The 23,426-nt window shown below is 35.5% G+C and overlaps 2 protein-coding genes across 4 annotated transcripts; one reads left to right on the top strand and one right to left on the bottom strand.

The window, feature by feature from the left end:
- Positions 1-1,344: 1,344 nt before the first annotated feature.
- Positions 1,345-6,369, bottom strand: LOC127428719 (sialidase-3-like). Of its 2 annotated transcripts, none has more exons than XM_051677278.1 (3): positions 6,219-6,369; positions 4,754-4,989; positions 1,345-3,720 (listed from the first exon to the last, which is right to left on the bottom strand). In XM_051677278.1, exons 1-3 carry the CDS (start codon positions 6,223-6,225, stop codon positions 2,737-2,739), a joined length of 1,227 nt encoding a protein of 408 aa, XP_051533238.1. In that variant the 5' UTR covers positions 6,226-6,369; the 3' UTR covers positions 1,345-2,736. The 2 variants fall into 2 exon arrangements, with proteins under 2 accessions (XP_051533238.1, XP_051533239.1); XM_051677279.1 differs by having other exon boundaries at positions 6,204-6,339.
- Positions 6,224-22,576, top strand: LOC127428718 (chordin-like protein 2). Of its 2 annotated transcripts, XM_051677277.1 has the most exons (15): positions 6,224-6,770; positions 7,071-7,707; positions 7,782-7,887; positions 8,448-8,608; positions 9,408-9,485; positions 10,384-10,496; positions 12,990-13,083; positions 13,292-13,437; positions 13,855-13,948; positions 14,152-14,216; positions 14,383-14,551; positions 14,656-14,844; positions 19,727-19,903; positions 20,244-20,336; positions 21,126-22,575. In XM_051677277.1, exons 6-15 carry the CDS (start codon positions 10,467-10,469, stop codon positions 21,257-21,259), a joined length of 1,191 nt encoding a protein of 396 aa, XP_051533237.1. In that variant the 5' UTR covers positions 6,224-6,770; positions 7,071-7,707; positions 7,782-7,887; positions 8,448-8,608; positions 9,408-9,485; positions 10,384-10,466; the 3' UTR covers positions 21,260-22,575. The 2 variants fall into 2 exon arrangements, with proteins under 2 accessions (XP_051533237.1, XP_051533236.1); XM_051677276.1 differs by lacking the exons at positions 6,224-6,770; positions 7,071-7,707; positions 7,782-7,887; positions 8,448-8,608; positions 9,408-9,485 and adding an exon at positions 9,539-10,147 and having other exon boundaries at positions 21,126-22,576.
- The last annotated feature ends 850 nt before the right edge of the window (positions 22,577-23,426 follow it).

Here is a 23,426-nt window from a genome sequence, read left to right as displayed (position 1 = left end):
CACAATCCCTCCATCAGTGCTCAGACTGTCCGCAATAGGCTGAGAGAGGCTGGACTCATGGCTTGTAGGCCTGTTGTAAGGCAGGTCCTTACCAGACATCACCAGCAACAACATCCCCTATGGGCACAAACCCACCTTCACTGGACCAGACAGGACTGGCAAAAAGTGCTTTTCACTGACGAGTCGCAGTTTTGTCTCACCAAGGGTTATGGTCGGACTCGCATTTATCGTTGAAAGAATGAGCGTTACACCGAGGTCTGTACTCTGGAGCGGGATCGATTTGGAGGTGGAGGGTCCGTCATGGTCTGGGGCGGTGTGTTAGCATCATCGGACTGAGCTTGTTGACGTTGTAGGCAATCTCAATGCTGTGCGTTACAGGGAAGACATCCTCCTCCCTCACGTGGTACCCTTCCTGCAGGCTCATCCTGACATGACCCTCCAGCATGACAATGCCACCAACCATACTGCTCATTCTGTGCGTAATTTCCTGCAAGACAGGAATGTCAGTGTTCTGCCATGGCCAGCGACGAGCCCGGATCTCAATCCCATTGAACACGTCTTGGACCTGTTGGATCGGAAGGTGAGGGCTAGAACCATTCCCCCAGAAATGTCCGGGAACTTGCAAGTGCCTTGGTTGAAGAGTGGGGTAACATCTCACAGCAAGAACTGGCAAATCTGGAACAGTCCATGAAGAGGAGATGCACTGCAGTACATAATGCAGCTGGTGGCCACACCAGATACTGAATGTTAACCCCACCCCCCTTTTGTTCAGAGACACATTCCATTTCTGTTAGTCACATGTCTGAAACTTGTTCAGTTTGTCTTAGTTGTTGAATCTTTGTTTATACAAATTTACACATTAATTTTGCTGAAAATAAAATCATTTTAAAGTATATGGACAGTAAATTTGAATATATGTAGTATTAAGGTCAAAATGTATTGCAATATCTTTCTTTAATGTGATCCACTCATGCAAAAGCAGTTGTAGTTTCACGAAGCAGATGAGATGACTTTCTTACTGCATTTTTTTATTTATTTTTTTGTCGTTGCTAAATCTATGTAACACGATTTAAAGACTGATTGACTGTTTTTGCATTGTCTTGAAACATAAATTCAGCTATTTTTCTTTTTTTATATCAGCTGCTCTGTGAATTCTCTCCTATTTTAATGTTGATTACCAGAATCTTCCAGTCATTAAACAAATAAAATATGATAAAACTGCCATTTCTATGGATCAGAAAAACATTCTGGAGACAACATAGCACTTAAAGTTTACATGTGTTATCTAGACTCATAATGTAACTATAATTTATATTATATATAATTCATGACAAAAACTGAATCAACAGTTTCAGAAATTTTTATGTCATTAATCTGGAAACAGTGCAGTGAAAATGCATGGCCCTATACAGTGCATTCAGAAAGTATTCAGACCTCTTCATTTTTTTTTCACATTTTGTTTTGTTGCAGTCTTATGCTAAAATGCTTTAAATGATTTTTTCTTCACATCAGTCTACACTCCATAACCCATAATGACAGAGCAAAAACCAGATTTTGAGGCTCTTTTGGCACACAGCACATACTACATGAAAACAGCATTTCTTTGGACTAAACCATGTTTAAATTAATTACAACAGTAGTACTTACAGATGCAACAGATATTTACAAGAAAATTACATAAGTGTTTAACACACCAAAGTGCAAATGCAACACTAAAACAACTTTTAGGTACTCCCCAAGACACTAGCAGGTGGTATAAAGAAATACATTATTTTTAACATTTTAAATATCGACTTCGTATTTGTTTTTTCATTGAACCAGTTTAAGTGAATAAAAATAAAAATACTGTACTGGCCATCCACTGATAACGCAAACCCTTACTTAACAGGCCAATGTAAAATTCTATAAAAACAAGTGATCTTTCATAGTATAGTGAAAATTGCAGATAATTTTTTTTTTTTTTTTTCTCAATAATATGGTTCATATGTTGATATGGAGCAGTCAGGCAATGCTTTTTACCAAAACAAACAAATATATAATACACACACACACAATCACATACAAACCAATGTTTGAGAGTTTAACAGTATGATTAAAGGAAGTATAATCAGTATGCTAATTGTAACATTTCAGAATTTACAGTTTGAGCCTTGAGTTGAGGATTCCAATGCTAAAAGACATGACTTTGTAAAAATAAACAGTGACAACCATACTACAATTACGGTTAATAATTCTGAAAATGCTTCTTTTTTTTTTTGTTAGAGCAAAAACATAACTACATGGCAAAGCATAGGTCATTACACTTACCAAACTTATACCAATAGAGGCATAATCAAATCACAATAATACTTTCATGCAATCTTGTATAAATACAATGATAAAACAATGAAGAATTGTTTCTTTCATCAATTAACAGAATTCAAAAGTATATGTTCAGTTTAAAACTTTCCAAAACATTTTTTGCTGGATAGGCTAAATACTGCAATATTTTGTATACTTCTTTCACTTTCGCTTTACAACATCAGTAAAAGCAGACATTTCCTGTCTGAATTTGCTGCACGGCTCCTGCAAGCACTTTCATGCTTTAAAGATATTTTGGAACTTTAAATAATGGCAAATAATTTAAATGAATAATTTCAATAAATTATTTAAAATGCAGCTGTATTTTCTCAACTGATTAAAGATACAAATCCTAATCTAGAAGCAAATTTTACAAACGAGGTAAACTTAATAAAGTTAACTTGCTCTTTCATCACTAGCATCCATAACATCACTGAGTTCAAATTGCACAAAGGCTATCTCCTCAATCTCACTTTTCTCGCCACACTCCATAAGGCAAGCAAAGTGCTCCTCAAACTGCGTTAAGTCAGAGTATCCACTGGGACCCTTATGGATGATCCATGGCCGGCCCCAGCCAGAAGCATTCAAGGGTGATTTATTCAAGTAAACTCCTAGATCTTCCCTCTTTGTTTTATTAGTTGGATGGCAATAGAGTAACCAAGTCTTTGTGTCTAACCGTGTTGAGCAATTGTTTTGTTTCTTGTCATCTTCATCTGATGGCTTTGGCACAGGCAAGCTCAGCACGCTACCTTGACAGCCCTGACGGGGCTCCCCAAGTTGCTGTGCAAAATGAGATTTGTCAAAAGCTGCTCCGTTGCTCACACTTAAAGCTTCTACTCTGTGGCCACTTGAACTACGAGCATTGCAGTACAAATGACTCCGATCTGAATGGTCTATGATCTCAGCCATTTCACACTCACATGATTTCATTTGGACTTTTCCCCCCATCTGCCAGGTGATACCACAATCATCACTATAGAAGGACAAAGCATGAGGCCTAACATTGAGTGGAAAATGGAAGGGCCAACAACTACAATGTATGTAATAAACATAAGCTGGAATGATTAGTCTTCCGTTTTTCATCTGAATGCCATGTCCTGGTCCAACTGCAAAAGTAGCCCATTTGCTAATCTCATCTCCTATAACATTTTTTGTTAAATCTGTTACCCCGCTCCAGCTCTGGCCATAGTCTGTACTAGTGATGTAACACAGCCGAGCTTGATTCCTACCTGTAAAAATCTGGTTATGCTCTGTGGTATTACCCAGTATGCAGATAAAGAAAAGAAAAACAGTTTTGGATTTCTTCTCATAGACTGGACAAGGATTCATAGAGCGATGTTCCGGCAAACAGGCAGAAGAGAGCGTTTGCGCAGGAGACCACTGTAAACAATGACAGTATCATTCATTAAAGGGATAATTCACACCAAAATGAAAATTCTCTCATCATTTACTCACCCTCATGTCATCTAAATTCATATGACTTTGGGAAAACAAACAAAGATATTTTAAAGGGCATATGATGTAGTTTTGTCTACATAAGTCAATGGACATAAAAGGTTGCATAAAAGTAATCCATATTACTTGAGTGGTTTAATCCATGTCTTCTGAACCGATACAATCACTTTGTATGAGGAACAGACCAAAATGTAAGTCCTTAGTCACTATAAATCTTGACATCCAGTCTAATTGGAACACAGTGAGGGTGGTCAAGAGGGTGATACTTTGACGTTGCACACAGTTGCCAGGTACTAAATCTCAGTTACTTGCATTTTCATTTTCCAGTGTTTATCATCAACCTTTTGGCGACCACATTACATTTAAAAGGTACTTGCGACTCTATCATTTTAACTTGCGCCTGCATTTTCAAAATAGCTGAACTGGGTGTGAAAACCGCAAACCTGATACCTGGTTTGTATACAGTGCTCTGCCCATGCATAATGCGTGAGGAAGTGTGTGAACGAGCTTCTCTTATGAACGCACCAAGGAAACTGAGGATACAGCATCAAGATTTATAGTGAATAAGGACTTCAATTTTGATCGTATCGCTTCAGAAAACCGATTAAACCATTCAAGTCATATTGATTTATTCTATGATGCCTTTATGTCCTTTTAAGAACTTGAAATTTTCGACAGCATTGCATACATTGTATGGACAAAAACACATCATGCATCTTTCAAAATATCTTTGTGTTCCACAGAAGAAAGAAAGTCATACGAGTTTGAGACAGCATGAGGGTGAGTAAATGATGAGAGACTTATCATTTTTGGGTGAACTATCCTTTTAAATTGTGTATGTGCCACTATACATGTTAAAGTATGCCTTTAACTGGACAAAATGAATGGAAATTATGAAATAAAATATTAAATATAAAAACATCATCTTTATTATCTAGTAAGTTAAGGTATACATTACATGGAGGGATCCATTCTGGGGTGATCCCCTCCTCACGACCAACACTTTTGCATCACTGTCACGTGGAGTGCTGCGCTCCTCTGCAAAGACAAGGAAGGTCTGTCCATCACTGATGTAGATAAGAGCTGGAATTCTGTAGGTTTTCCCATTTTTCTCCTGTTTGAATAATGTAGTTCGTGCAGACTGAGCTCGGTGGGGTTCTGGGCAGCTCTTCGATGTCATGTTGCCAGTCGTTCCTGGATGAATAAGTAAACATAGCTAACTGGTTACAGAGACTTTTAGGGAGTGTCCTATTGACTAAGGCAAAAGGTTTATCTCGATTTCTTTCCTTGTTTCTACATACTGGATTCCACTTGCAAAGAATTTAACAAACTGTTAGTTAATTTTTGTTATAGCTGGAAAGAAATGTGAAGGAGGGTTTAATATGATTATGAACATTAATAATACTTTCAAAATTGGATCATAAAATTTATTTGTGATCCTAATTCAATTTGGATTTTTTCCCCATAATATTTTTAAGAAAGTTGGTGATCTCCTCTTTTTCTCCTCACAGAATGAAAATTTGGAATAACAAATTGATAACCATTAAGAGCAAATGTTTTATACACACAAACGTTGGTGCAGCTATCATTATGAGGACTCTCCATAGACATTATGATATTTATACTGTATGAACTACAGATTTTTTTCTTATTAATTTTTTTTATAAACATATGGAAGAGTTATATAATTAGCTTTTGATTGTCTATTTGTACAGAAATTGTGGAAGGATTGTACTTCTTTGTATGTGGACAATAATTTAAATATAATGCTGACACTTAAAGACATTATTTGTTACTTTTCACATGAAGACAAATGTGGTGACAACGTATTACTCCAAACAATGTTCTGTACTCACAAATGAAGAATTTCTAAATCTCTTCCATCTTACAAGGCTTTTTGTAATGAACTTGTCTCTTTAATGCAGTCACTTATGTTAAAGCAAAACTGTACATGTTTGTCCTTGTTAAGCTCTATGAATCTGTATTTGGCGTCATGTAATTGTTTTTTTTTTTTCTTTACTGTTTACATGTTGTTGTATGACACGTTGCAATGCAGCTGACTTTGACCTTTAACATGTGACTCGCGTTTCTAGGTCTCAGACTGTATGTACAGTGTGTTTATGCTGATATATGTACTCGTACTCGTTATATACATCCTCTTGGATTTGAGAGGTCTCTACAAATATTGCCCCAACCGATTTCCATATTGTAAATATGATAATCATATCAGTTCATTAAAAACGCTAAAACGAAAGACTCTGTGAATTTGCACATAGACATGTAGATATGCAGTTGAAAATAATGCAAAGGTAGAGAGTGTAGTAGCTACTGGCCTTTTTAATAAGCCTAATGTTGCACAAGCAAAGGCGAAATCTTGAGTCACTATTACAGATAATGTTTAAACATACAATCTTTGCACTTGCCTTCCATTCGCCCCTGTCTCTCAGCTGATAATCCTTTGAGTTTACGGAGTTCGTGTTTTTTATATGCAGCTCTCCATTCAGTTTCCGCGATGGGAGAAAGGTTCCTCTGATTGTTCCTTGCAAGGTACTGCTTACAGGCTTCATATGTTAAAGATTAGGGTGGGGGCGGAGTTAGGACATCTGCTGCTTCCCAGGAACAAGCTGAGGCCCCTTCATACAATGGGCTTCAGCTTCAAACAGAACAAATGACAGCGTTGTGTTTTGTGCAAATGCATTGTGGGACATGTAGTTCAGAACTAACAAGGTGCTCTTGTTCTTGCTATATAAACTTATTTAATTAGCTTGTATTAATGAAACAGGTTCTTGAATAATTATTTATTTCTAACGAATCTTTTTTCTAATTGTATCAATTGAGTCAGAATCTCAACATACTTGTTAAACATTTTGAAAATACTACATTTCCCAAATTGTTTCACCACAGTTGCTAGGATACCATGCAACACGGACGTCAGGTCTAGGTTGTGAAGATATTTGAAACGGGTTGCAGTTTGTGTAAGTTACTTTTCTAGTAACTCTATTTTTCTAGAGTTATTAAAGTGCTTATTAAAGTACACAATCTTTGTTAAGTGCCTAACATCATGCTTACTGTAACTTGAGTAGAGTAAGTGTATGTTGCACCTGTTTATGTCTGATCTGTCTTTAATATAGCCTAGAGCTATCTAAAACTATAATAACTTTTAGGTCTGTCTGCATCTCAAAGGAAAAAAGAGAGCTTCTCAGACAAACAGTGTTTCCATTAGCCTTTCTTTTGTTCTGTTGTAGCCTAATTGCCCACATCTTGTTGATGTCTAGGTGACCACTTAATTGAAAGAAATGAGAGGATTGGGGATTTACAAACTGGACAATGAAGAAAATTACCCTTCAAATTGTTTCCCAATATGATCATTCTTTCATCCAAGTAATGAAGGTGACTACTGTAGCACAAATGCTTCTGAATTCTTAAAATTTAACATTAATAAAAACATATTTATTTAACACTGCACAGTGACCTTTTTAATAAATCTTAAAGGGGCAGGGCACTGGCTCGTAGCACAAAGAAAAACACTGGACAAGAGAATATCAAAAAGGAAAAAAGCTTCAGGATGGAGTTTTGAAGTACACTCTAATGAACTTTAGCAAAGCCAAAAAAAAAAAAAAATTAAAAGAAAAAAAAAAAGAAAATGCTAATTCTCTTCCAGGGTTTAGGATTAAAAACTGAACCAGTCTATTGTTTTACTTGAATAAATGCTGTTTGTTTGTGTTGTAATACAAGACTTTTTCTTTGACATAAGAATTCAACATGCCATTAGTGTTTTAGAGCACACTTTCAAGAACCTGCTTGTGTATAGAGATCCAAATGCAAATCTTGACCGTCCTCAGAAGCCATACTCTGAAAGAGAGAAAAAGGTCAGAGGACATGAATCATGTGCAGCATCAGCATCTAAACCCAGTAAGATATAAATTGCATTTACTGAATCTGTGTTGTCCATTATCACTAACATAGCTGAAGCATTCTTTTTGCAGATTAGGAATTTGCCACCTTTGAGACCAAAGAAGTCAAAAGGAGAACAAGTTGAGGAAATCCTCACCCAAATAAAGGAGATGAAAACAATCAGCAAAGTTCCCTTAGGTAATAATAACAACCCCTCTCATTTTATTGCCGGATTTGTTTTGAAATGCCCTTAGTCACATAGGACTACTTAATTAAAATGATAAATTGCTAAAGGGTGGAATCCAGTGTATTTAAGTAAGTCAAACCAATTGATGCGACTTCAACATTAATGCATTTACAAATGTACCAGTAAAGAAATCTGACCATGAACTAGCACAAACTAACATGTTTTTGAAGATTTACAGGTCAACTTACAAGCATACTGTAGAGATGTTTTAGTGGTTATGCAGCACTGTGTTTTCTTGGAAAAGCTCTATTTGTCTCTGCAGCTGTTCCTCTATTATTTCAACACTTTACAGATCGCTAGTGTATTTGGCTGTACTGCATGCATGAGCCTCAGTGGAATTATTGTGGATGTTCTATGTTGGAAACCTCCGAACCACTTTTAATAGCAATAGAATGTTAATAAAATCCATTAGTTGCTGGCAGCTTTCATTCAGTAAGCTATTCATATGACCTTTTTTCCATGGCTTTTTCAAGAGTTCACTGTTGTAAAGCTTTATATAATCTCTATTCAGATAATGTCCTCAACAAAGGGAAGGATACTTGTAAGAGAGAATATGAGGAAGCAATGACTTTGCTGAAGGACATGAAAAGGAGATACAGGATGACCCATCTGAAAACAGTGGAACAAGAAAAACAGCTTGAGAATGAGAAGACCTGTAATCTAAACTATCAGGTGCTTTACATTCTGTTTCTTTTTTCATAAATTTGTTTGTTACAGTTTACATATTCATAGTGTTCTTGGAGTTGGCAACAAAACACGTTTACACAGACCAGTATATGTTATTGAGAATTTTGTGGTTTTTGTATTGATTGGAAATAAATTGACCTATTTTTTTATTTTGTTTAATTCTGTATTTGGTTTGGGTCAAATTTATTTTAATCATGTGCTGAGAACTTAAAATTGTAAGGGCATGTACTTTGTATGCCTATCTGACAAATGGTGTAAATAAAAATTTTTTGTTAATTATTAAACAGAATATTGCATTCTAGAGGACATTACCTCAAAGAAGCTTTCATTCATCTAAAAGTGGAGAGTATGAACAAATAACATGGACATGACATTTTTTTAGGTCAAGATTTTAGGTCTATGCCCACATAAAAGTAATACATAAGACTCCAGTGGTTCAATCCATATCTTCAGAAGTTATATGAGAGGTGTGGGTGAGAAACAGATCAATATTTAAGTCCTTTTTTACTCTTAATCTCCACTTTCACTTTCAAAATGTGAAAGAATATGAATGTGAAAGTAGCGATTAATTGTAAAAAAGGTCTTAAATATTGATCTGTTTCTCACCCACTCCTATCAAATCGCACCTGAAGATATAGATTAAACCACTTGAGTTTTATGGATTACTTTTATGTGGCCTTTATGGGATTTTTGGAGCTTCAAAGTTCTGGTCACCATTCACTTGCATTGTAAAGACCAACAAAGATGAAATATTTTTCTAAAAACCATTGTTTGTGTTCTACAGAAGAAAGAAAGTCATACACATCTGGGATGGCATGAGGGTTAGAAATTGAAAGTGAAAATTCTCAACCATCCCCTTAAGGTATGTTTTTATACAGAAAAAAATGATTCTGAAATCCTGTTCCCAGAAATATGCCTATTCATTGGAGTAAAAAGTGTGACAACCTACCCTGATCTCCCCCAATTTATAACAGAATGTCTATATTTTTGCACTTAAAGTTTTGCGGTGTGTCAAATTCATTTTTTATTTAAAAAAAAAAAAGTATAAAAAATTCATGTCTCTCAGTTAATATGAAGTCATAAAATATGAAAGTAAAAAGTTATAAAATAATGAAATGCTGTTTAAATTAGTTTTTGATAGAGAGGATGTCAAAACTGCATTCTTGAATATGTCTCTGACCAACCTCACATTTGTAAATAAATTACCATTTAAATCCAAATTCATTGCGAATTCACTCAATAACATTATTGCTAAAAAGATGATACCTTTGTTAAAGACAACGGTCAAGTTCATTCTCCTGTAGGAGGCGCTTTTGATAAAACATAGACGCGCTACAGAGACTCCCACAGAAGTTAGCGAGTTGCCGTCGTACTTATAAAGTGCAGAGAAGTTTGTTAAGAAAATCCTGTACCCAGTTTTCAGGAATAGGAAGGAAACGATGACTTACTTGAAACACTTTTTCATTTTGGTCACAATGCGATGTTTTGTTCAGGGTGAAACAGAGGCAATTCGTCCTGGAAAAAGTAAGTGACTACCCATACATCAAAGAATATTTTATTGGTAAACAGACTGTTTTGAAAAGGCTGTGTGATTAAGTTATATAACAACAACGATGTTTTATCTTGATTAAATTAGGCTACATAGGTTTACTGAACTTCCAGATGTATTTTCAGAATAATTGATTATGCCCAGGTATAACATCGATTCTCAAACTATTATGACATGTCATACACGAGTGTCGTCTTTGTGTTACATGCAGTGTCGGGCGTTTTTTGCACTTTTAAAGAGAAGACTTACAGGCCAGGAGATAGCTGGCATCCCTATTTGGAGCCCTTTGGATTCATGTTCTGCATGCGTTGTACTTGCACTGAAGTACGTACCCACCTTTTCAAGCCTAAATTAATGTTTAAAGTTTTAATAAGCTGTACGATTTTTAATTTTGGTAAGCGGCTGATGACACATGAATTGCCTTTAATATACACTGCCTGGCCAAAAAAAAAAAAAAAAAAAAAAAAAAAAAAAAAAGAAATCACACTTAATATTTCGTTGGACCGCCTTTAGCTTTGATTAGGGCGCGCATTCGTCGTGGCATTGTTTCGACAACCTTATGCAACGTCACTACATTTATTTCTGTCCTGAGTTGCATTAATTTTTGGCCGAGATCTTGTATTGATGACAGAGAGTCGAACCACTCCGTAAAGTCTTCTCCAGCACATCCCAAAGACTTTCAATGGGTTTAAGATCAGGACTCTCTGGTGGCCAATTCATGTGTGAAAATTATTCTTCATTCTCCCTGAACTCTTTCACATTTTGAGCCTGAAGAATCTTGGCATTGACATCCTGGAATATGCCCGTGATGTCAGGTAAGAAAAAAATCCATTGATGGGATAACCTGGTCATTCAGTACATTCAGGTAGTCAGCTGACTTCATGTTATTGCCTCATAAGGTTGCTGAGCCTAGACCTGACCAATTGAAGAAACCCCAGATCACAACACTGCCTCCAGAGGCTTGTACAGTGGGCATTATGCATGGTGGGTGCATCGCTTCATATGCTTCCCTTCTTACCGTGATGCGGCCGTCGCTTTGGAGTAGGATAAATCTGGACTCATCAGTTCACATGACCTTTTTCCATTGCTCCACAGTCCAATCTTTATGCTCTCTAGCAAACTGAAGTCGTTTTTTTCCGATTAGCCTCACTAACAAGTGGCTTTCTTGTAGCCACACAGCTGTTTAGTCCCAATCCTGTAAGTTCTCATCACATTGTGCGTGTGGAAATGCTCTTACTTTCACTATTAAACATAGCCGTGAGTTCTGTTGACGATTTCTTTACGATGTGATTTCACCAAGCATTTTAGTGATCTCCGATCACGATCATTCAAGATTTTTTCGACCACATTTCTTCCGTGAAGCTGATGGTTCACACTGTCATTCCTGGTTTTAACAATGCGTTGGACAGTTCTTAACCCAATTCCAGTGATTTCAGAAATCTCCTTAGTTGTTTTCTGTGCTTGATGCAGGCCAATAATTTGCCCCTTCTGAAACACAGTAACATCTTTTCCAAGACCACGGGATACATCTTCCGACATGGTTGTTTAAGAAATGAGAAGCTATACACTGCATCAGTTAGGGTTAAGAGAACTGTTGCCAGCTGAAACATTAATCACTGCAATAATGATCCAATCATAGGCTCTTAAGTATCTGCTTATTTAAATTCAAACAGCGATTTTTTTTCAGCCAGGCAGTGTATAATACTGTTATCTCCCCATAAATTTAAATTGTATTTGCTTTTCTCAGTTGCGCTTGTGGGTGTATGAGCAAGCTTGCGTCAGCCCTCTGAAAATGAAGCCTATAATTATTACTGTTACACATCCGGACATTTTACATTTATTATTCCCATTATTCCCATTGTTTCCAATTATGCTTTTCATTACCATAACAGTCTTTTCCCTGCTGTAGCCTATACAGTAAAAACAATGCAGTTGTACAATGATATTCTAAATAAAAATTGGTGAAAATGAAAACAGGACTTTGGGAATATTATGATGATGTATAAATACTTTACAATTGAAATAATATGTCATTTTTTTTCACATTACGGTAATGATAATCAGAATTGGGTAAGTTACTTAAAAAAAGTTATTCACTACAAATGACTAATTATTGATCTAAACTTGTAATCAGATTACTTTACTAATTACTTCATTAAAAAGTAATCACATTACTAATTACTTTACTTTTAAGCTCCTTTCTAAAACACTTTTCTGCTCAACAAATGAAAAATAATGTCTATATTTCTTTCTTGTTAATTGTTACACACAAGTCATTAACTCAGCACCTAACATTTCTCCTTCATAGTGACTCGTTACGGGGCCATAATTCATGTATTCTACATTAATAATATATTACAAATAACCCTATAATGTAATTAAAAGTAATTAAATTAATTGAAAGTCAGTAACTGTAATCTGATTACAAGAATTTAAAATGTAATGCATTACACTACTTTTGACTAAAAAAGTAATTAGATTACAGTAACCAATTACTTTGTAATTGTGTTACACCCAACACTGATTATAATATCACAATGACTATCTTTTTTCGAATTGCGGTCATGAAAATAATGTCACAGTGTAAAACATTTTTAATATTTCTAAAAAGAGGCTTCATTTTCTAGACGTAAAATATAATTCCTTATTTGTTTCTTTTGATTTTGGAGTAAAATAGGTCCAGGACATTTTCTTGACAGGTTTGTCAAAATCACCTACTATGTGTTATGTGTCTGCTATCTGTCAGTGTTTCTGTCTCCTTTCATGTGGGGGCGATCACCACATTTACATTCATGTAAACCTTGTAACTACTCGTAGTCTGGTCATGTGAAATGCAACCCCATCAAATGCCCTGTTCTGCGATGTGAAAATCCAGTGACTCACTCACAGCAGTGCTGCCCTCGTTGTGCAGGTAAAATTTCACACCCCTCAGGTCTAATTACTTTAAGGTAGTTTTATGTTGGGATTCAATAACTATATATGACTCAATCATGATTTGATATTTGGGTAGCATTATGCCTCCAGAATTATAAATCACACTGATGCATTTGATGTCAAATACACCATTGTTTGAACCTTCTTCTAACTGGTCCATATTATGAATATTTTCATAATTACAGATGAGCACAGAACTCCTGCTGGTCTTCGGGCACCCATTAAAACCTGTAGGTATAATGGAAGTATATACCAAACAGGGGAAACATTTACCAACCATGAACTCTTCCCATCCCGTCAATCCAACCAATGTGTCATGTGCACTTGCTCTGTAAGTCATGCAATTTTCTTTGTATTCATTCTTGTTGCATTCACCAGAGTATATCTCTCAGGAATAATATGTGAAATTGGATATAACTTTACACAGATTTTTTACTCAATTCACTAATATACATTTTAAAATAGAAAATGTGCACTATTCATCGACAAGGTTGTCGGTAGGTTTTGGAAATGACACTTACTAGAACAACTACTTCTTTTAATCAGCCAGCTGGGCACAGTTATCAACCATTGTTGATAATCTCAAAATAGCCAAATATCTTATCAATAAAGCACCCTGACAGATATATCCTGACTATCACTATTACTAGTTGTGATAAAAAAAATTATAAAATTTTTTATTTCTCGTAGCTTTATAAATGTTCTTACTCAATGTTCTTCTCATTTTTTATTTTTTTTTTCATTATAGAATGGAAATATTTTCTGTGCATTGAAAACATGTCACCCCATTTCATGCTCCTCACCAGTTTCAGTTCCAGATACGTGCTGCTTGGTGTGCAAAGGTGACATTATAATTTATTTTCTGGTTTAGAGAATTTTAGCCTATTTAACATACTACTGTATGTATTGTAGTCTTCAGATGTTACTAAAATGTAGTTTAGGCTGAAATCGAATGGTTATTAGTGGCTGTACTCTCATTTTAGGTATAATTCCACACCTTAATATCATGGTGAATGAAATAATATTGTCTCTTTTGAATAAACAGAGGGTGCAATTGATATAAATTCTGCCTCATTTGGGGATGGAGGACAACAACTTAACAGAGGAGTTGTATGTATTTACAGTAATCAGTTCTGTTCAGCAGCAGCTAGTTTAAAATGCATTAAAACCATCAATTCCATTGTTTCATTCATGCTGCACTGAACTATCTATATAGTTAGATTGTTTTTAAACAAGTCCAGAGTCACAATTTTTGCTGTTTGTCCTGAAACACAAGAGGCATTCTGTGGATCACTGTGCTGGGGACCAGGTCAGGGGTCGCTCTGTTAGGGCCACACCGTCAACACTGCAGAGCTCTCCAAGAGGCCTCAACCTACAGACGCTACACCTTAAAGGAGCTGCAGAGACTACTGTTAAGATTCTTCTACAGCGCAAACACCAGAGAGGTAAAAATGATTTTATACATCTCAACGGAGATGTCAACAGAATTAGCTTTTTCAGAATCACTTCACAAATCATATCTCTCAAAGAGTTTCTGACTTTGTCTAAGCTTGCGTGTACAACGGAAAGACCTACTCCCATGGTGACGTGTGGCACCCGGTGCTGGGCAAAGTCTTGGAGTGCATTCTGTGCACCTGCATGGATGGCTTTCAAGAATGCAGGCGCATCACATGTCCCAGCCAGTATCCATGCCAACATCCCATAAAGACAGTGGGAAACTGCTGCAAGATTTGTCCAGGTAGGCTTGTCAGTGGCATGCCTGCTGAAAAGACCAGCTTCAATTTCCATGTTGGTCAAGGCTTAATGCTGGTTTGTGCTGGTCTAGCTTCTGGACCAGCACAGCTATTCTATCCACCAGCAAAACTTTTTCAACCTAGCTGGTTGACCAGCATGGCCTCTCTGGTGAAGTTGGTTGATCAAGGAAGTTTTGTTACTTAAGCTAGTTAAGAAGCCTGGCAGGTACACCAGCACAAGCATCCAAAACTTACAGCATGCTGGTATTTTTTAGGCAACACATTAAGATATTAACATTCATTCAACAGGCTTGCTTTATATAAATTTGGGCTCTAATCAAGAAGGGAAATATTCAAGAGATTTATTACTCTACATCCCAGCTTTCAGCACATGGGTCATTGACAAATAAGGTTGTCCGAGGTGATAAAGATTAGAAACCTTTTAAAAATCAAGTTTAAAATGTAATCTTTGTGTCCATATTGGTTTCACAAATTTTTAGAAAAAAATTTACAGCATTTTCTACAAAATATAAAAACTATATTTAATGACTTTAAAAAAGTTATGTAGTGTAATTGTTAAGTAAATGGTATTTAAATACTTTATTTGTACCTCGAAAGTGTACACAACTTAATAATTTCAAAAACATTTTCAAACATATTGTTAAGGTAATATAGTGTGTGTGTGTATATATATATATATATATATATATATATATATATATATATATATATATATATAAATATCAATACACTATATTACCTTAACAATATGTTTGAAAATGTTTTTGAAATTATTAAGTTGTGTACACTATATATATATATATATATATATATATATATATATATATATATATATATATATATATATATATATATAATATTACAAATACCATGATGTTTTTAAGCCAGGACAAGTTGATTTATACAGTATACTTAAACATTTTGTTGAAACTCGTTGCCCTAAAAAAGTTAATTTTTCTGAGGTAAAGAATTTGTGTTGACTTAGTTTTGTTAACTTTCTGCTTTGACTCAAGTTACACTGATATAAAAATATATAAAAAAATTAAACATAAGAAGTCTTGTTGAGACAACAGATCAAACAATTGACAAAACAGATTAATTTAAGTAATGTGGACTTGACCTGTTTATTTCAAATAACTAAATATAATTAATTAATTAATTAATTAAATTTGTTCTTGGGCTACGTCTACATTAATCCGGATACATTTGAAAACAGCGTTTTCATTTTCAGAACGCTCTCCGTCCACACTGCTGTTTTCAAGAGTTTTCCAAAAGTTGCTCGTCCACAATGAAATGTTTGAAAATGCTTAAATCCCTTTACTGCGCATGCGAAAAATCGCCGTTGCATGTACGGGCTGAAACACAATTGTCCTTGTGTTCTGTCGCCGGACACCAATTCCGAGTAAACTTCCCGTCGCATTTAAAAGAATGCAATGTGGAGGTTGAGGCCAAAATGTTGAGAAAAAAATGTGTTTTTAAATGATGTAGCCTTAGTACTGTTGTGCATTAGGGGGCAAAGTTCGGACTGTATACTTTACATAAAGTATACACATAAAGTACAAGCATCTTGCAAAGCAAACGCAGCACATGATATTTAATCCGGGAGGCACATAGACCTCCACACTTGACACACAGACCTCAGTAATGGTGACAATCAACAAACATCATTAAGTAAAAAGATTAATAATAATACTTTGTTACATTTACTGCACATAGTGTTTTTCTGGACACTTAAAGCACTTTACAGTCTCCTCAACTACCACCTGTGTGCCACCAGAATGCCCACCACACCCCAGCTGTTGGTGGAGAGGAGAGTACAGTGATGTAACCAAATCATATATATTGGGGATTATTAGGAAGCCATATTGGATAGAGGCCAATGGGCAGATTTGGCCAGGAGACACCCCTACATTTTAAGGAGAAGTGCCCTGGGATTTGTAATGACCACAGAGAGTCAGGACCTCAGTTTAACATCTCATCTGAAAGACAAAAAAAATAAAATTCTGTTGTTTTTACACAAAAAAAAAAAAAAAAAACCTGGCAGCTGTGGTTGCCAGAATAATTATGTAAAAAATACAGTAAAAATGTAAACAACTTTACAGAACAACCTGTAAATTTTACAGTTTAAAACCACAATGGCACTGTTAAAAAAAAAAAAAAAGTGTTACATTTACAGTAAAAAAACGTCATAAACTTGATATTAGCCTTCTGAAACTGTACAAATCTGCTTTTTACTTTATAAGGTATTTGTTAATCACCATAGTAACTACAGTTATATTTAACTGATATTAAAAATAAGAAGAAACATTCTTAAATATTCCCATAAAATATAATGAAATATAATGGGTCACGCAGGGAATTGTGGGAATGCACGATTACTGTTTTTTTTACTGTAAGTTTAACAATAATTTACTGTAAAAAGTACATGTACTCTCTTGTTAAACATAATGTACATTTTGTACCATTAATTATACAGGAAAATCATACTTTTTCAATCTAAAAATGTAATTTTTACAACATTTTATTGTAAAAACCACTGAATTGTCTTAAAAATATATTAAAAAATGTTACTGTATATTTTACAGTTAATACTTGTTAATCAATTAACATTTTATTTCTGTAGCATTTTTACAGTCTTTTACTGTTAAAATTACAGATATTTTTTACAGTGTGTCCCCATCACTATACTGGAGCATTAGGACCCACACAGACCACAGGGTGAGCACCCCCTGCTGGCCTCACTAACACCACTTCCGGCAGCAAACCTAGTTTTCCCCAGGAACTAGCCAGGCTCAATCCTGCTTAGCTTCAGTGGGTAACCAGGCGAGAACTCCAGGGTGATATGCTGCTTTGTTAAGCTAGAGGTCTGAATCACACAACCATTAACTAACAATACTAATGAAAACAACAACAACAAAGATAAAGTCTAACCATGAAAATGTATTCATGCCACAATTCATGCTGGGAGCTGGCAAATCAGCAACATTGTTCAATATTAAAGGTGCACTCAGTAATTTTTTTCCTCATTAAAAAAGGTTAACTCCTAAAGACATGAACTGTAATTTTGCAATATATGTAGGAAATCATGACCACTCGCATTAAAAAGAAGACTCCAGTCATATCAGTAACCTTCAGTAATCAGTAAGCTGTTTTATTTTACATGGAGAGGGTCCCCTCATGGGGGATGCCATGTTAGAATCGCATGGTCAGCTGAATACTACTCGATTAATCCAGAGATTGCCGCTTCTATTAAAATGAATGGGAGAAATTGGAATGCCCAACGGCAGCCAACGGTCAGCGGATGTAGAAAGCAAGTCCCGCCTTACAGTATCACAATTTATGATTCCAGTGTTGTCAGATTTTACTGCTGATTTGAAATATGTTCTTTGATTGTAATCTTGACCAACCGTTTAGGAGATTTCGGTCATGTAGATTACATTGAAGTAGATAGGAGCTGCACTGGCATGACTGGAAATAGCCTCCAGAGAGTGTTCCAAAGATGGCCGACAGTGGACTGACTTGCTACAAAAACTTTGCTTAATCTCAGTAATCGTCCTGTTATTTGACACTTTAACTCATTTATTAAATTAATAAGTCTGACTGTGAGTACTACATTTCTACAATGGCATCTGAAACTGAAAACTGATAACTGATGCTGCATCCAAGCCGCTAGGTGTCAGTGTAAGTTCAAGATGAAACAAAGACAAAAGTTACTGAGTGCACTTTTAGATAAAGTTGTCTGAACAAACTGTTAAGCTAGTTGGGGCAACATTTAGGGTGATATTGTTTGTCTAACATGTGTTTAGATTCAAAGTAATTTACATTTCTTAGTACTGAAGATCTTGCGATAAATGATGTGAAGTTATCTGGCACCAAATGTAGTTGATTAAACATATGTTTTTGAGTTGAGATGGCAAGTATGCTTTTTAATTCAACTTAAGTGTACAAATTGATACAATGACAACTTAAAGGTGCTGTAAGCGATTTTACCATTCTGGAATTTCCACATGCTGAGCCGTTGAATTAGCCACGCCCCCTCTTTTCAAAACCCGGCACATCAAAGATACCAAAGAGGCTGACAATGAGCAGAAGACCGTTATTCCACACATTGTTAAACAAAACAGTAGCAAAATAGCGCCCTCAACTGAGAGCTGGTATGAAAAACATAGCATAAAAATGGCTTTAAGCCTCAATAATTCACTGCAACTACAATACTAGGAGAAATCGCAAAATGATTGACAGGCAGAAAGCGTCAGAGACCTTAGCCCACGGACATATTTTGTTTGCTGTTTACAGAGTCTAGAGCTGTCACAGAAACTGGTAAGATATCTCAGGACACTTATTTCATAAGGGGTAGGACACATTTTTGCATACCTTTCCGTGAAATAATCGCTTACTGCACCTTTAAAATGTTAAGTTGACTTCAAAATTTCAAATTGTGCCAACTCAAAAAAAAAAAAAAAAGCACTTTTCTAAAAAATCTTGTTCATGTCATTGCCATTGCCAGTAGTATTAAAGAAATCATAAAAATTATCCACCTTACTCAAGACACTTAAGTAATGGAGGGTAATATGTTAGGATTTATGTTTATTGTACTCAATTTATTTGGGTTAAAACAACATCAGTGATAACAGTGTACTGTCTCTGGACGGTTACACCACAAGACATTAAGCCCTAGAAAAAATATCAAAATTACTTTTTCATGATAGAAGAGGTGTATTCAAGTAATTATTTTGTGTGAATTGCATTTTTATTTCTTTTTTAATAATTTAATAGAGCTGGACAAAAATAACTAAATAAATAAAAAATGGGCATAACGTCAGTGATCCACATGCTTTATCATTGTGTTTCTTTTAAAATTTACAGAGCTCAAAGCAGAGAGCAATAGGACAGAGTGCTACCTTGGCCAGGACAATAACAGTCTCCTGGTATATAAAGTTGAATCCTCATCTGCCACTCAATTAGAGGACGAAGTGAGGATGATAGCCATCGAGAGACAAGGAACCACTGAGGTTGAGGTGCAAGTTTGGAAAACAGTTGAAGGTAATGTTGTACTTTTGCTTTTCAGACAGATCAAAGACACTACAGATATTGCAGCCCTGGAACTGGGTGCTGAGATAAAAAAGAAAAAAATGGGGTGAAAAGGTAATTCAACTGATGACATGAGTATGGGGCAGTACTATCTGTTTGTTTGACTAATGGTAGACGGAGGGTGTTTTTGTAAAAAAAAAAAAAAAAAATAATAATAATAATTTGAAAACTTTTATTTTTGTAATTTTGTTTGGTGACACTAGTGGCGCAGAAATTACACACTTCAGCTTTTTATTGTCATGAAAATTGTTAACCTTGATTGTCTCTTGACACTGTCTTCTATTCCTTGCAGGTGTTTTGCATCTAATGGAAACAGGTGATGTTCAAAAGAAAGACCTCATAGAACATCCCGAAAGTTACATCTTACTGACCACATTAGATGAGGGTATGTTTGGTCATAAGCCTGTAGTTCTTTTCATTTCAACACATTTGTTTTCCATTAGGATACATTTTTATTATGAAACAGGGAAAGTCATACGATACACATTACAGCATCAACAAATCCACTGCATATTTTGATACAGTTTAAATTGAGTTTGAATTGAATACTCAGACAGATAACTCTGGAGAGCCCCTTATTGATATTATAGTGAGTAAAAGGAAAAAGTATTCCTCTATGTCAACCAACATTATATTTAAAACAGTCCTGAAAACTGAGATTCTACGTGGGACTACTCTAAATGTTTGCGCTTAGAGCATTTTCATCTGTCAGAAAATATAAGACAGTAGAGGAGACCAAAGGAAATTGAACATCTATTATATAAAAATAAAGGAAAGCTTTTTAATTTCCTTTTTAAAAAATTTCTGTCTAACTATTTCAGTCAGTCACTCTTTATGCTTCTTGTGTGTGTTTGCTGTGTTTCATCTTAAAACAGGTGCTAGACTTAGTAGTAACAAAACTGTTGTACCTGACATATATGTGAAGTGTGTCATTTTTTCAGTGTTGCAATACTTTATATGCAGAGACAACTATAAGTAAACCATTTGTAGATTCAACCTGACTCAACCAGTGGCATGCATTTAAAACTATCTTTTTGTCCATCCAATGGCAGATTGGGCTAGTGTTTTAGAAAACTGTTGTCATTATTTGGTGTTGCAATTCCATTTGGTGATGCTAGTGGCAGAGTCATTACACATTTGTCTATTTGTTTATTCCTTCTATGTTTTTGCACAGACACTTGGAGAAAGTTCAAAGAAGAGGAGGACAAGCAGAAGGACTTAAGTAAGATTAGGAGCTGTGAAGATGGAATAAAGGAAGTAGTGAAGTACTTAAACCCTGAACAGCTGGACAGTCTTTGCAGTTCTTAGTCTCCTCCCTGTTCTCTAACACTGCCAACCCAGTCTCTGACACCCATTTTATTACCCAAAGAACACACTCACCCCCACACAATGTGCATGTAGTACAAAACCAGATGCTGGCAGCAGGTAGTCTAAAGATCTCGTTTATTTCTATGAGTCAGTTCAGCACAAGTCTTTATGAGTTTGACAGCTCAGAATTCTTTGTAGGACCTTGCTTTTTTCAGAGGCCTTGAATCGGGCTGAGGTCAGGCATTGCTGGAAAATTTACATTTGAGATGGAAAATGAGTGAATACATGCAAATGTCTCAGTAGGCTACTAAGTGGGCCAAAGTTGTAGGTGTGCTCAAGAAAGAAAGGGTGTAAAGCAATCATCATTAAAGGGATACTTTTCCCAAAACTGAAAATTCTGACATCATTTACTCACCCTCATGTTGTTCCAAACCTGTAACACTTTCTTTCTTCTGAGCAGAATGACAGTCTCAGTCACAATTCACTTTTATTGTATGGAAAAAAGAAGCAATGAAAGTGAATGGTGACTGAGGCTGTCAGTCCCTAACATTCTGCCTTTTGTGCTCCATGAAAGAAAGAAAGTCATACGGGTTTGGAATGACATGAGCGTGAGTAAATGTTTACAGAATGTTCCATTTTGGTTGAACTATCCCTTAAAAAGGAATGGTGTATGTTATTCTAGCAAGCATCCACTGTATGTACATAAAAGGAATAGCACAGGATGATAACAGCTTATTGGCCAGAATGCTTTTATAAAGTTGACATAGGCCACCTTTTTTCCTCTGTACTTAGTTACACTTCAGTCATATATGTATCATGAATAAACTACACTATTTATTGTACATTTAAAGCAGCAAACATAATTATCTTTAAACATAACTTTAATAGAATGATGTTTTTAATAGAACATGTTTTGCACTGTCATGCATGTAGCATGTATGTGTATTGATCTGGTTATGTATAATTCCTATGCACTTAAAATGATCATAAATATATTGGGCTAATGTCCTGGTGTGACACTGAACAATACGACTTTCAGTTTTTACAGTGCAAGGCTCTGTTGCATAAATTACAATTCTATTGCTTGTTTGCTTGTTTTCCAAGAGTTATAATGATCTTAAATGTATTAAAGGGAATTCCTACTAATGCCATAAATGTAGGTCAGAAGTTGGAAGCAATGAGATGTGTTGATTGTTGAGGTTTAACAGGTTTTAAAAGAATAGTTCACCCAAAAATTAAAATTCTCTCATTTTTTACTCATGTTGTTCCAATCCCGCAAGACTTTCTTTCTGCCGTGGAACACAAAAGGAGAATGTTTGAAGAATCATATCTAGACTTGTAATATATTGCACAAATCATATGGACCACTTTTATGGTACTTTGTCATTTTGGAGCTTGACAGTCCAAGTTTGAGATGGGAATTATAAGGAATTTAACCATTCCGGTTCCCCAACGGGGATTCATTTAGGACTTTAAAGAAATAATTATTTGGAAATAATAAATGCAATTCTATTTGAATTTACTACTTTTAGCAGCCTATTATGATGAGATCATTTAATTTCAGACATGACAAAATGTCTTTTCAGTAGACTTTCAGTTTAAGTAAGTTGCATTCACTAAAATGAACCGGCAAATAAGAGTCATTCATTAAGTAATAAGACCACACTAGTCGCGCTGTATATTTTGTGCTGCTTATTCAGTAACGGTGTTGCTCATTGTCAGACTATTTTAGCACGGTGTCCAGTCCACATTAGCAGAAGAATGCACGTTTGAGAACCGTGAACAGAACCAAAAGTAATGAAAATCATTTGGTTCCAGTATTTTTAAGAAAATGGAACTGGTTTTGAATAAGAACCAGTTCTCGGTTCCCAACCCTAGTCCAAGTCCTCATTCACCTTTATTAGATGGAAAAGAGTGGCCAGGATATTTTTCAAAAATTCACCTTTTGGGTTCAACAGTAGAAGCAAAGACATATGAGTTTGAAATGACATGAATTATTTTAAGGTATCCCTTCAAGGTATCGAACATCCACATACAATAGCAGGTCATTAGTTCACACAGTCATTGAAACTAACTGAGAGGGAGACATCTGGGATGTTTACTTTGAACAGAAATGAACAATCCATTGTGGGAAAAATGAGTAGAAACCTGTTGTGGCACATCACAG

Source organism: Myxocyprinus asiaticus, chromosome 38 (assembly GCF_019703515.2).
Source record: "Myxocyprinus asiaticus isolate MX2 ecotype Aquarium Trade chromosome 38, UBuf_Myxa_2, whole genome shotgun sequence".
NCBI classification, from domain to species: Eukaryota; Metazoa; Chordata; class Actinopteri; order Cypriniformes; family Catostomidae; genus Myxocyprinus; species Myxocyprinus asiaticus.
This window is presented reverse-complemented; position numbering and strand designations above follow the sequence as displayed.